The sequence below is a fragment of the Abrus precatorius genome, unplaced genomic scaffold (genome assembly GCF_003935025.1).
Source record: "Abrus precatorius isolate BTA unplaced genomic scaffold, Abrus_2018 Scaffold4, whole genome shotgun sequence".
NCBI lineage: Eukaryota > Viridiplantae > Streptophyta > Magnoliopsida > Fabales > Fabaceae > Abrus > Abrus precatorius.
Genome location: NW_020874384.1, coordinates 2,633,039 through 2,647,432, shown reverse-complemented (window position 1 = coordinate 2,647,432; position 14,394 = coordinate 2,633,039). Strand labels below are relative to the sequence as shown.

The following is a 14,394-nucleotide window of genomic DNA, read 5'->3' as shown; positions in this document are numbered from 1 at the left end:
TATTTTAATTCTTATGCATCACATTTTCGTTTTGAAACAAATGTAAGTTAACACAAAGTTAATTAAAGTTAAACTTAAACGAATTAGTATGCATTTTAAATTATTTAGTATAGAATAATATTTTAAAAGGAGTGCTCAAATTAAAATTCACGTAAACTTTGACACGAAAAAATTCATTTGTGCAACTTTCATGTTCATCAACATAAAAAAATAACTGGAATATCAATTATTATTTAATAGAAAATAGACATAGAAAAATAAGAAATACTACAAAAAAATTATCGTTCTTAACATATAAAAATAAAATATTGAGATAATTTTTGTTATTAGAATATTTGTTTAATAAAAAAATTATTAATATAAACATTAAATTTTATATTAATTAGTATCATATATATGAATATAAATTTAAATATAATAAAATATCAATTTATTTGATAATCGATCTATAGTTAATGAAAGTGTAAATAAGAAAAAACTTAAGATTGAGAACTAAATAACCAGTGAGAGCATGCATTGATACATCCGATAACAATTTATATTAGTGAGAAATTTTAAATTTTATAATAATTAATTTATTAATAATAACTATAATATATTTTAAATGATTGATATTATAATTTTTTTATATTTAAATTAATATTTATTAACATTGTGTATTAACACAGTTATTTATTAGTATAATATATCATATCGTTAATATAAACTTACAATATTTATATTAATATTTTAATTTTTATTAAAAGTATATGTTGATTAAAAAAGGATAAGTAAATGTTATTTATATCGTTGATAATTGCTTTTAATGAAATTCGATTCATTCTTCAACTAGCTGATCGACAAAGGATGCTTTGTTGTATTACAATGAAAAAACTTATATTTATATGATTTTTTAAATTTGTAAAACATTGCTTATATATAATATTTTTATTAAAAATTATAATATTTAATAATATTACTATATTTAATATATTTAATTATTTATTCATTAATTACCCTTTTTAACACTTATATTGAGAAAATGAAAAAAATAATCTAAAATTGCATCCCCCACCGCAGTTAAAACGGATAAAATTGCCACAGGCTCCACTAATTGGTATAAATGCCATAATCCCATACTAAAATATTATATTAATTATTACTTAACAAATGGCCACCAAATCCAAAAGTCGAGTTTATTTCCGTGCTGGAATAAGTGAAGCTATTTATGTTGGTAGGTGTAATTAATTGTCATGCAAGAGAATATTGCATTCATAAACAAAAACGTTTGGTGGTGGGTTAGGTTTCGTTTGATAATCACGTTCACGTGGTTCATAATAGTATCATTATGCATTTATGCTTCCAGAAAGTGCTTCATTAGCTATAATTCATACTCCAAAATATTAAAGGCTTTTTGAGTTTAAGCATATGATAATATTATATATTTATTATATTAAAATTATAAAATTTTATTATTATTAGTTGTCTATTTTTAACTTTTATTTTTTAATAACACGGAATAAAAATATGAATATGTAGTTGGTTAAGACTTTTCAAGTTCAACCATACGGTTGTCTCCGTTTCAACCTAATTTGTTCTTTTTTTAAAATTCTTAACAAGTTGTAGGTATATGTATACAAAATTCAGTATGCCATGTAAATAATTTTCCAAGAAGCTCCCAAGTCCATTGAGAAACTCGTAACGAAAACAAATAAGTAAAATAGTATTAAATAACAAAACTATTGTTTATTACATTTGTATAAAAAAAATTAACATTTTAATTTAATTTTTAAATAATATAATAGAATTTGATAAATTTATCTTAATTAATGTTCGTAAGTCACTTGTTCAAAATTTTAATAAAAAGTGGATGCACAAATTAAAAGATCCATATTTTATTTTTAATAAATATGAAACAATAAGTAAACATTAAAAAAATACCATTTTTTATGGCATTGATTGTAAGAAAATAACCCATATTTTTAAGCGATCAGCTGGTTTGAAAAAAATAATATTAATTATCGTATTTCACTGCATATAAAAGGAAATGCAATTTTAAAATAATTTTATATACCACAAACTACTGTACTATTGTATATTTAAGACAAATTTGTCTATAATAATTATTATTATGAAAACTAAATTAGCTTGATAATGTGATAATATATGATTAAAATGGTGAATATAATCAATTATATTTAATTATATAAAACACTACCGCTAGGTAATAGAAACCAGAGTAGAAGAGACACATTCTCATTTTTAAGTGGGTTAAATAAATGGAGTGCTGACAAAAATTCCTAAACAATTTGTTAAATATTTAACAATAAAAAATACATAAATATAAATATAAATATAAATAATATTATAAAATATATTTATATATAAATAAATTTATTTATTAAAAATAATAATAATAAACTTAAATAAAATTATCAAATATTTTATCCATTAACTATAACAAATTTTTTAGGTATATGAAGTGTTATATTTCTAACATTTATGAGCCAAGTTATTACTGAATAAATAAATTATTATTATATGGTTTTGATATCTAAAAAAAATACTAAAGAAGTGTATTATTGTTGTTATTACTAATTAGAATAATTTTAATATATTAGTATATTTTAAAATAATAAATTTCAAATAAAAACTTATATATTATATAAATTGATGTAAATTAAATAATTTGTTGATTAATATTTTAAGTTTAATTATTATTTTAAATGTACTATTATGAGTTACTTTAAATTTAAATACATATTAAAAATACCATATTTAGTTGTAATTACTGTTTATAAAACTTTTAAAGTAATAATATTTTATATGCATGCTATTTTGCTCATATTTACACAAATCTCTGACAAACACACGTGTAACTTGTTCAATATTAAATAAAAAAGATATTTTAACATATTAAATATTAATTATATCTTATTACATAATTTCTATATGTCAACTAAAGCTTATTAGAACTTTTATTGGAATGAAAAAAAAACTAGAATTATATAAATAGATACAATAAATTTAATTAAAAATTATTAACTAAAGAATTAAAAATGATATTTTTATTATAAACAATGTTAAGATATATTAAAAGTTATAAAAAATATACATGAACAAAATTTTAAATGTTTTAATTAATATCCTTAAAAGAAGACACATCAAGATTTTCATTTACATTAAGCTGAAGACAATATTCTGTGTGCAGTTCTATTATTACTACTACTAAAGTCGGATAATTCGAAGTTTATTGATATATATATGGCTGACCATGTTTCTGCTATCGTCAAATTGAATGATAATAAAGCGCGTCTCTCCTAACACGAAACAGCAATTAATTAATTTGAAATGAACGATACTTAAATTCACGTAATAATGAAGCCTCCTAATTACCCAACAACATACCCCACCGTCGCACAGTCGATATATTTTCAATTTCGTTTCATCATTTTAATTGGATCGGATCGTTCCCAGTTCCCTGCAAGGAGCACCGAGTCAGACTCAGTGAGCGAGAGTGGCATTTCCGTAAATACGACCCCACCCCCCAACCCAGAAAACAACAACCGAACTCGAACTCCTCTTACTTTCGTTTGTATCCGTTGAAACCCCACTTCCACTCTTCTCCACGCTCTGTTACTGTTCCTTTCTCTCTTTTCCTTTCTTTTCAATGCTTCAAACCTTCTCCTTTTTCAAACATGTCATTGTAGAATCTTTCTCACCCACCAAACGCTACCTCTCAACAACCTTTCTTCTCCCCCAACAACAATGACAGACTCCACCACCGCCACAACCTCATCTCTCAGCTTCAAGCTCCTCCTCTTAGTAGCCATTTTACTTGTCACCGTAGTGGTCATCCTTCTTCTCATCTTCTTCCTCTGCTTCCGCGGTACCCGAAGCTGCAAGAAGCGCAAGTTAGTGGCCAAACACAGCTCCGGCACCATCCCTCTGGTGTCCAAGGAGATCATGGTGGTTAAGGCCTCCGATCTCACCCCTTCCTCTGAACCATCGCAGAGTGAGATTGATGATGTGGACGTTGATCCGAAGAAGGAGGCGGACATCATGGTTGAAATCGAAGGGACTAGGAAGAGCGACGTGTCTGGTGGGGGCCACCGCAGCGAGGTGTCGGTGGAAGATCCCAACATAGGGTGGGGTCGTTGGTATACCCTTAGGGAAGTGGAACTCGCAACGCGTGGATTTGCAGAAGGGAATGTCATTGGAGAAGGTGGGTATGGGGTTGTATACAGAGGTCTTCTGCAAGATGGCTCCGTCGTCGCTGTGAAGAATCTTCACAACAACAAGTATGTCACATGTTATGATTTTTTCAAACTTTTTAATTTATCACATCTGAATTTCACTCGTTAAGATCTTCTTAATGTTTACTCTGATGCATGTTACCCTCCTGTTTTTGCTGATATATTCGTTCATTTTTAGAAAAAAAATTACTATTAATCTTAATTTTAAGCTTAATTTAAATAATTAATAGTGATGAGATTTTTATTAAAAAATATATATTCTTTATCTTTATGTGTATGTACGGCGTCAGGGTTTGAAGAGACTGTTTGGTTCTTTATTCTCTTGTCTATGAAATGGGTTGCAGTTTTCGCAACCCCACCCTTGTTTCGTGAAACTTCTTAATTCTTGTCGACAGTAATGGAATGAATCAATCGGGGAAATGTGCATGGCGTTTGTTTTGAACTGTCTTAAGAAAAGTAAAAGTGTGTTTGGTGGCAGATTATTTTACTTTTGAGAAATAATTGTTTATTTTTTAATGTTATTTAAGAGTGTTTTTTACAATGATGATCCCGGTAATTTAGGGCCTGTTTGGTTTCTCAAAACCCTTTTTGTTTTCATTTGAGACTTATTTTCATTCTATTTCCTATTTTTTAAAATTTGTACAAGAAATAACGAAAACATGACAAAAACATTTTTTATATAAATTTTTAAAAAGAGAAAAAAGAAAACATCTCCTAAAATCAAATAGCCTTTAGCGTTCTAAAGTACTTATGCTAAATGATCGTTTGCTTCTTTTCTACTTTGTTTTTTTTAATAATTTTTTTTTACTTTATTTTAGGCTCGGTAATGTTTGTATGTTACTTTTCTCTTTACTTTTACTTTTTGCTTTATTGATTATATTTTTCATAATTACTGTGTTATAACTTTTTTCTTTACATAAGATACTAGTTTGTTTTTGGTGCTTGGGAAATTAATTAAGATTAAGATACTAGTTTAATCCCCCAAGAAAACTTTAATTTAAGAAACAGGGAAAAATAATTATCCTTTGTTCATATAAGTTACATTAACCACCTTGTATGCATATTCAGAGAAGAGAACTACAAGTAAATAAGGTTCACTTCATACTACTCCATTCATTGATCAATTTCTTCTTTACCATTGTTCTTACAAATTAAATTTGTCTCTACCCAAATATTTGAAAATTGAAATATCCATAATAAATTAAGTATTGGAACAACAATGTGCGACAGCGAAAGGCTTGTTTAGCGGTTGCAACTTTAATTTACAAATTTATGTCAAGTTTCCAAAAATAATGCACTGCAGCATCTTTAATACGTTTTATTTATTTATTTTAAAACCTTTCTGTCACGTTTCCGTCTTATTGAAAATTCATGCGCATTATTACTAGGGGTCAAGCTGAGAAGGAGTTTAAAGTGGAGGTTGAAGCCATTGGGAAAGTAAGGCATAAGAATTTGGTTGGTTTGGTAGGATATTGTGCAGAAGGTGCTCGAAGGTAATTATTCTGTTTACACGGCCTTTATTCTTTTGATTTAATGTCTTTCAAATGATGAAATTTTTTTATTCCTGTGATTTCTTTTAATGGCATTTGTACTGATCATTCAGGATGCTTGTTTATGAGTATGTTAATAATGGAAATTTGGAGCAGTGGCTGCACGGTGATGTAGGACCAACGAGCCCCTTGACATGGGATATTCGAATGAGAATTGCTATTGGGACAGCAAAAGGGTGCGTTTAATGTTCATTAAATTTCCTATCTCCTTTAATTGTCGGTTATTTGCTTTTACTTACTGAGTTTCCTGGCCCTGTAATGGATCACATCAATTTCCTTTAAATGTATTGTGTTTGTACATGTATATAATACTCGTCAAGTGAGATGTTTATGTGCAATAATAGTGTGTTTAGTTTTTATTTAAACGTTGTTAGTTATAGTTTGTGTTCTAATATTTCTATTTTACGAAACAGGATAGCCTATTTGCATGAAGGATTAGAACCCAAAGTTGTGCACCGAGATATAAAATCCAGTAACATTCTTTTGGATAAAAACTGGAATGCCAAAGTATCAGATTTTGGACTTGCTAAGCTCTTGGGGTCTGAGAAAACCCATGTGACCACACGTGTAATGGGAACATTTGGGTAATTTGTTTTTTCTCAAGCATCTGAGTTATTTTTCAACTTCTGTAAATGGTGATTATCTTTTTATTTCTTACCAATAATTTTATGCAGATATGTTGCACCTGAGTATGCAAGCACGGGTATGCTTAATGAGCGTAGTGATGTGTATAGCTTTGGAGTTCTACTAATGGAGATAATAACAGGAAGAAGCCCCATTGATTATTCAAGACCACCTGGAGAGGTGATTAAGTTTTGTTCATGTTTTCATTAGAGCATTCCATGAAAAGCAATGGAGTCTTACCTTTGTTTTTGTTGATTGCTTCAGATGAATTTGGTTGATTGGTTTAAGGCAATGGTAGCAAATCGTCGCAGTGATGAACTAGTTGATCCTTTAATTGAGATTCCACCCTCTCCGAGATCTCTGAAGCGAGTTTTACTCATTTGTCTGCGCTGTATAGACTTGGATGTCATCAAGCGACCAAAGATGGGTCAAGTTGTTCATATGCTTGAGACTGATGATTTCCCCTTTCGATCTGTAAGCCACTCTTTCCCAGTTTCTCACACATTCCTGTTAAGCAGAGTTGCGCAAATAATTTATCCTTTTGAAACTAATACCATGCTTGGATTCATGTTGGAAAAGTATGGATTTATGTTTACTTTAACGTTATTAGTTGTACTTTCTGCATTAGATCCATGTTTGCATATTTTTTAATGTATTTCTCTCTCGACACACTAAAATGTCACTTTACCTTGTTGAATAGGAGCTACGTACAATTAGAGACAAAGATCCTTTGCCTTCTCAAGCAGATGTTTCTATTAAAGTACCATATCCATCAAAGCATGCGGAAATCGTAGAAAAATCAAGATGGAGATAATTGTTTGTAATACTGGTCATGCAACTTTTGTGATTGAATTATTTGTTGTTGCATTTTTCATGATGTTATGAACAAGTTATGGGTCATTGTGCATATCTTATACGGTGTAGTTATTATTTCTTCAGGTTTATAACACCATTGTTGTCTTGCATTATGTTGGGTACTGAGAAGAGACGAGCTTTGTAAATATGTATCTTATTATATATCAATTTTATTTGTCTGTTGTTGACATATTTCTACAATATAACTAATACGTAATCAGGGAACTTCCTATTTGATTGGGAGGGTTAGGAGTATCGATTTGTAATGCATTCAATCCCTCAACCCCGTTGACAGAATATGAAAATGTGATATATTGCACGTCTTCACAACTACTATAATGTCACGAAAAAAAATGGTACATGTTTCATGGTTGGTATCTTTAGGGGATCCTGTAGGTGAATCTTCCCAGCTATTTCTTCCTAGATGGCAGCTAGAAAAATTATTTCTTCCCAGATTTAAACCTCGAGTTGATCTTTGAAGTTTTTAAAAAATTGTATTTATAAACAAATATTTATTTTAATTCTTTTTATTTAACATTTTATTGTCATTTTGCATGAAAAATGATTAAAGTGAATGAAGTTTTACAAAATTAGGAGTTGATGAAGAGTTTATTAGAGGAATAAAAATCTTAATGACTGATTTGAAGTTTACCCTCCTTTAAACCTTTGGTTACGATGTCAATCTTCTCACAATGTCTTGAGCAAAATTTAAAAAGTATACTTTTTCAGGATTCTTCACCAAGCAAGGGACTAGTTTTAAATTTTAAACATTAATCTTTTAAATTATTCCCAATAGAAAACAATGACAGCTCTACTACGTTTGATACTGAACCTAAACTTCGAAACAGAGGTATTCTTATACTCGCACGATGTTCCTGCTACTTCAAGCATGATTCATCGCAAGTTGCTCTTGCAAGGGAAAAAATTGCATTCTTGGTTCGTACTAATTATTACACCCCAGTTATTAATCTACTTGAGTTATCCTTTAATAATTATTATCCATTGTGAAATGCACTAGTTTGTAAATGATAAAACTACGTTACGAGAAAGATTGAAAGACATTACGTCACCAAAAAGACCATGTACACATGTAATTTGATTGTGATGGAAGCTGAATTAAATGTAAGCACGTACTTCTCAATTGCGCAATCTGGAGAGATCTCATATACAAGAAGTGGACATAGACTCCCAAGTCCAAGCGATAATATAATAACTTATAATGGACTCTTATTATCATGTACAAGCATCTTCCAAAACGAGAAAGTGTATAAAATACACAAATGAGAAAAAGTAATTATATTATTATTATTATTATTATTATTATTGTGATGTAATACATATTTTTTCCATGAAAAAATAATTTAATTTTCGTAGAAGGTGCGGTGGCTTTGCGTATGACCAGCCCAGTTGCCCAACCAATCTATTACCGTAGAGCCAAGATTGGGCTAGAGAAAATGACACGTGGGGGGCATATATTCCCAATAAGGAGATTCAATAAAATTTTCCATTTTTTCCACCCTTTAATTTTATTCTATTTTATTTTTTATTATTTTTTTAAAAAAGGTTTAACGGCTTCATCACCTGAACTGGCACCAGATCTGTTTCATTTCTTCGAACCAGAGAGAACTGGGCTTGAGGAATGGATGAGAAGCTTCTACAGCGGTTAGAATCGGCGGTGTCGCGCTTGGAGGCGCTATCCACCAGATTCCCCAGTGCCGGCAGCGGTGCTGACGCTTCCGATGCGGTGCTCGATCCGTCCGTTGTTGCCTTCGGCGATCTGATCGACCAGTATGTCGCTAGGGTTTCGAGTACTGCAGAGATTATTGGAGGACAGGTCTTGGATGTCACCAAGTTTGTGCGGGAAGCTTTCGCCGTTCAGAAAGAGCTCTTGATTAAGCTCAAGAATACTCAGGTTCATCGTTGCTCTGTTATCGGTTTCTGCGTCGCGCGGAAATCTCGATCTTAGTGTTTTTCATTTTTGTGTTGATTTAAACGGATTTGAATTTCACGTGCCACGTTGTGAAGAAATTGTTGTATTGTATGTGGTAATATTGATGCACTACAAAAAAATGATGATAGTGTAGTCTATGCTAGATACTTTCGTAATTGTGCTGAAATAGAGTATGATACCGAGTGAACAGAATGTGGTGGCATGTTTGGTCTTAATTTTTTTTTTTTATGGGAAATTTATATACTTATTTAAAATATATCTTATTATTGTTATGGATTGCGTGGATTCGATGCATGTTTTACCTGTCGTTTTTCCAGACTAAAGGATGGGGGTCTTGTGTTTCATGCGTGTTTTATTCGAGGTACCATTACTTGTAAAAAGCCAAGTTGAGAACCAATTGCTCAGATGAATGAAAGTGGGATAAAGAAACGGTCATGTTAGTTTCTAGTAGAAGGAATTAAAATTAGAGTAATGTAATGGGTTTTGATGCAATTGAGATTGCCATCTCTTTTGAAATGATTTTTCTCCTCTTTCATGCTTGTGTGATTTTGCTGTTAAATTTGTGTCACTATGAATGGATGAACCGTGTACCTATTTGGGTTAGATTGTATGAAAAAACTGATGTGAAAAAAATAATGTTTGAAAATTTGGATTTTAAATTTGGGTTTGTCTGGACTTTGAAAAGAAAATCAAGTTGAGGTGTTAAAAGAGTATGTAGTAAAATATTGAGGCCGTACATGATGAAATTGATATTAGGGATATTTTCTGTAAAACTAATTGGACACAGCTACAGGAGTTGATACTACTAGAAAAGCAACAAAACATTCTCAGGTGGGAGCGTCAGCTATGCAGTTTTGGAAGTTGAATAAATTGTGTAAAATTAGGCAAAATATGTAGTTTGGCTTTGAAATATCCCCAAGTGGACTGCTGCATCCAGCCCTTTTCAAAACATAAAAACATAATGTTACGGTGTAGGACTAGGATGGATTGCTATAAAAGAATAAGAAGACTGTAATTAGTTAGAAAAGATGGCATATATTATTGGTCGTGCTTTTAAGTTTTTATTTTTTTGGACTATATGTCTAATGTCCTGGTGTTTGTAAATTCCGTATTAATATGTCACATCATCATTCATTGTGCAGAAGCCTGACCGTGCCGGGTTGGCTGATTTTCTGAAACCATTGAATGAAGTAATCATGAAAGCTACCTCGTTGACAGAAGGAAGGAGATCTGATTTTTTTAATCACTTAAAGGCTGCTGCTGACAGTCTCTCAGCTCTAGCCTGGATTGCATATACAGGGAAGGATTGCGGTAGGTGATGAATGATTCTTTTATAATTTATAGGATGAATCTTTATCTTTCAGTGTCTTAATGCTTCTTATGTGTTTTCAAGGTATGAGCATGCCCATTGCTCATGTGGAAGAAAGTTGGCAAATGGCTGAGTTTTACAGCAACAAGGTATTCTTGATACATACCACAATCTTGTTAATTTATCTTGGATAATTTTCATGATGGTCCACTCTCCTTCACATGTAGGAGGAACATATAAAGGAGTCCCTGCAAGGGATCTCAATAATTTTAGCAATTTGTACTGTATCCTTGTATTGAAAATTTTTTATTTTTTTTTCCACTTAAAAATGCATAGGTCTATCCACTTCATAGTTACATCATCTTACTCGATGAGAAAGGAAATGAATGACAATCAACAACCTTAATGTTTATGTGCTTAGGCTCAGTAATTGTGATTTTAAATGCTTGATTGACAATTTACTGTTGCTAACATTTTAATATGGAATGTTGTGTACTGACATCTTGCACTAGACTCCTAGATTTTTCCTTGCACTTTCTTATCTCTCAGATTGTCTGCTGTTTCATGGCTAACCTTGCCTTTCTTTTATTGTAATAACCAGGTACTTGTAGAGTACAGAAACAAAGACCCAAATCATGTTGAGTGGGCCAAAGCTCTGAAAGAGTTGTATTTACCTGGTTTGAGGGATTATGTCAAGAGCTTTTACCCTTTAGGCCCTGTTTGGAATCCAACAGGAAAAATACTTGCTCCATCAAAGGCTCCTGCACCTGTTGCACCTGTTGCCCCTCCTCCTCCACCTGCTTCTCTTTTTAGTTCTGAATTATCTCAGGCTTCATCTTCTAAGCCTAAAGAGGGGATGTCTGCTGTTTTTCAACAGATCAGTACAGGGAATGTTACTGCAGGTAGTCTATTCCCACTCTTACATTTTCTTGATTGAATGTTCAGCATTTATGAATTATAAACTTTATCTAATAGGTTTGAAAAAGGTTACGGATGATATGAAGACTAAGAATCGCACAGATAGAACTGGAATTGTTGGCACTAGCGAAAAAGAAAGTCGTGCTGCAAGTTCTCATGTGTCTTCTAAAACAGGACCTCCAAAATTTGAACTTCAAATGGGCCGCAAGTAGGTTTATATGTATGTTTGAGTTTAATTACTGTATGCATAAAAAGTAATGTCAATAATGGCACTATTCCATCTCCCTAACCTAATCAATCTCTGCCACTGTAGATGGGTTGTTGAGAATCAAATTGAGAAGAAAGACTTGGTCATAGAAGATTGTGATGCAAAGCAATCTGTATATATTTATGGATGCAAAAACTCTGTTTTGCAGATTCAAGGTAGTGCTTATTTCTTTTCTTTTCCTATTTGCTATCCAACTTATCACTCGGTGAAAAGGCTACAAGTGAATAAATCATTTTTAAACAATTTGCAGGCAAGGTCAACAATATAACTATTGATAAATGCACAAAGATGGGAGTTGTATTTAAGGTTTGTGAGACATAAAACTTCCAGATTCAATAATCTCGGATTAAATAATGGAACCAATTCATATTGAGGGAAATGCATATTAATTTTTTTGTTTTGAAATGTAGGATGTTGTTGCAGCTTTTGAGATTGTAAACAGTAATGGGGTTGAGGTTCAATGCCAGGTACCTTGATTCCATCCTCCTTTTTTTCCTTCACTTCATAACAACTTCCAATGCTATGGCATGTTAGGCTGAATACCATGTTATTCTTCCCGATAAATATTTTGATAGCTGTACTGATCTTACTAATTTAATTGACGGGATGCAAAGGATAAGGGTTTGATACTAAATTATTTCTTTGATACGTCAAATCTAATTTGGTTTTACTTTTGCTTTCTTTTAATAATAATAATAGGGTGCAGCTCCTACAATTTCGGTAGACAACACTTCTGGCTGCCAGCTATACCTGAGCAAAGACTCTTTAGAAGCATCCATATCTACAGCAAAGTCAAGTGAGATCAATGTATTGGTTCCTGGTGCTGAGCCTGATGATGATTGGGTATGTTTTTGTGTTCTTGTTCTATATTTGATGCAGAAAAATTTGGTTTTACTGATGTTTATATGATATAACTTGAAAAGTTTGCCTTACTGGTGTTTATATCCTATAGCTTGCTATTACAAAGTTTGTTTCTTCATCAACATATTTAGAAGAGCCTTTTATCTTTTACCCCTAATTCCTTGTTGACTATTTTGTTGCCTTAATCATTGAAAATTGAATATTATAGTATGTTTCGTAATTTTTCTTGATGTTTTTCAATACAACTTAGGATAGTGGCGCATAGTGGCCAGCCATGTGAAATTACACGTGGCTTACTGGCTCACTCTTCCTATAATTGTTAAGTGGATGTATCAATCTTGGTTGGATATTATTAGTGGGTGAGGGAAGTCAAGTAATATAAATTCCAAATTTTAACCGCATCTTCTGTTTCAGGTGGAGCATTCTTTGCCACAACAGTACATTCACTTTTTCAAGGATGGCCGTTTTGAAACAACTTCAGCTTCTCATTCTGGAGGTTAAATTGGTTCGCAATTTGGAGTTTCTATTTATATTTACATCATCTTATTGCTTGGAATGCTGTGGGAGTGGCTTCAATTTGTTGTTTCTTCAATTCATTTACAAATACAATCATATATAGGTTTACCATATTCATGCTCGGCTGCCTATGCTTATGATTTTTCCTTTGGCTTTTTGAACCATTGGAATCATCCATCCATACGACTTTTTTAGTAGTTTGCTTTTGCTTGAGCGTGTTTTTCTCCCAATTTGCATTATGCAATTGGTTTTTTTCTTTTTTTTTTTTTTTGGTTTTCAGAGGACCCGAACATTTGTCTGAATTTTCATCTTGGTTTTTTTTTTTTTATCAAGAATATCTTGGTTTGAGTGTTTTTGCATATTTTGAGGATGGATCAATGGTGTACTTTGTTCGTTATGAAAGATGTTTGTGCATCTGTTTGAATCGATTAGTTCCCTCAGTTTCTAATGAGAAAAGGAAACTAGCTATGGACGCTCTCGGCGTTTGTCCGTGTACTGGTCAATATCTAAATTTGATATATGATGACAAAACTTCAATTCTAATTATAGTTCAATTTTAGCAATCTTTTTCATTGCTCTTTAAATTGGTTGGTACTTGACAGTGTTAACTTTTATTTGTAAGTGGCATTTGTTAGACACGTTAGAATGAAACATTGGAACTGAACATAACATGTGGGTAACATTCTATGTTTGATGTATTTGTAATAAGCACACGTTTGATCCTATATCCAATAGTTGAGCATTTTTTTTTTATTAATAATAATTACTCTTTAACATTTACAACATGGATTTTTGCATACCTCCATCACACATATTGATGTCTTACTAATATTGCCCTTAATCTAAAGTAGCATTAACCGGGACGCACAATTATTCGCTGTGCTAATAATCTGTTGGTGTGAACGCATACTATTTAGTTAATTTGCACAAACTGATTAAAGTAGCTTCAGCGTCCCTTGTTCTCTTTGATTCGAGCAACTTGCCCGCTGAGGAGAGTTTTCTTGTCATCTTTTGCTCACATTCATCAAATAAGAGAGTCAATTTTGTTTATTTTTATCACATTTTATCGTTTTCCCTTAATTTCCAATTTTATTGTTTCGAGTGTAATAAGTAATTTCTTGTTATTTTGAAATAATTGAGAATCTATTTTTGTTGTCCAACCACAGTATTTATTTTAGCGAAATCTCGCATAATAATAATTGTTTTGTTTATCATCAAGCATAATAATTCTCTATTAAAATAGCATAAGAACGTACCTAGCTCAAGCATTATTACTTCCAATGGGTAATATATGTGGTTTTCATTTA

At 31.6% G+C, this 14,394-nt stretch overlaps 2 protein-coding genes across 2 annotated transcripts; both read left to right on the top strand.

Annotated features, from left to right (window-relative positions):
* Positions 1-3,474: 3,474 nt before the first annotated feature.
* LOC113864616 (probable receptor-like serine/threonine-protein kinase At4g34500) lies at positions 3,475-7,386 on the top strand. Its single transcript, XM_027498539.1, has 7 exons — positions 3,475-4,280; positions 5,624-5,728; positions 5,839-5,961; positions 6,199-6,369; positions 6,460-6,589; positions 6,674-6,883; positions 7,110-7,386. Exons 1-7 carry the CDS (start codon positions 3,748-3,750, stop codon positions 7,221-7,223), a joined length of 1,386 nt encoding a protein of 461 aa, XP_027354340.1. The 5' UTR covers positions 3,475-3,747; the 3' UTR covers positions 7,224-7,386.
* A 1,400-nt stretch (positions 7,387-8,786) lies between these two features.
* On the top strand, positions 8,787-13,645 carry LOC113864615 (cyclase-associated protein 1-like). The gene is made up of 10 exons (XM_027498538.1): positions 8,787-9,176; positions 10,358-10,526; positions 10,609-10,673; positions 11,126-11,426; positions 11,500-11,650; positions 11,756-11,865; positions 11,961-12,016; positions 12,121-12,177; positions 12,410-12,553; positions 12,986-13,645. Exons 1-10 carry the CDS (start codon positions 8,904-8,906, stop codon positions 13,070-13,072), a joined length of 1,413 nt encoding a protein of 470 aa, XP_027354339.1. The 5' UTR covers positions 8,787-8,903; the 3' UTR covers positions 13,073-13,645.
* The last annotated feature ends 749 nt before the right edge of the window (positions 13,646-14,394 follow it).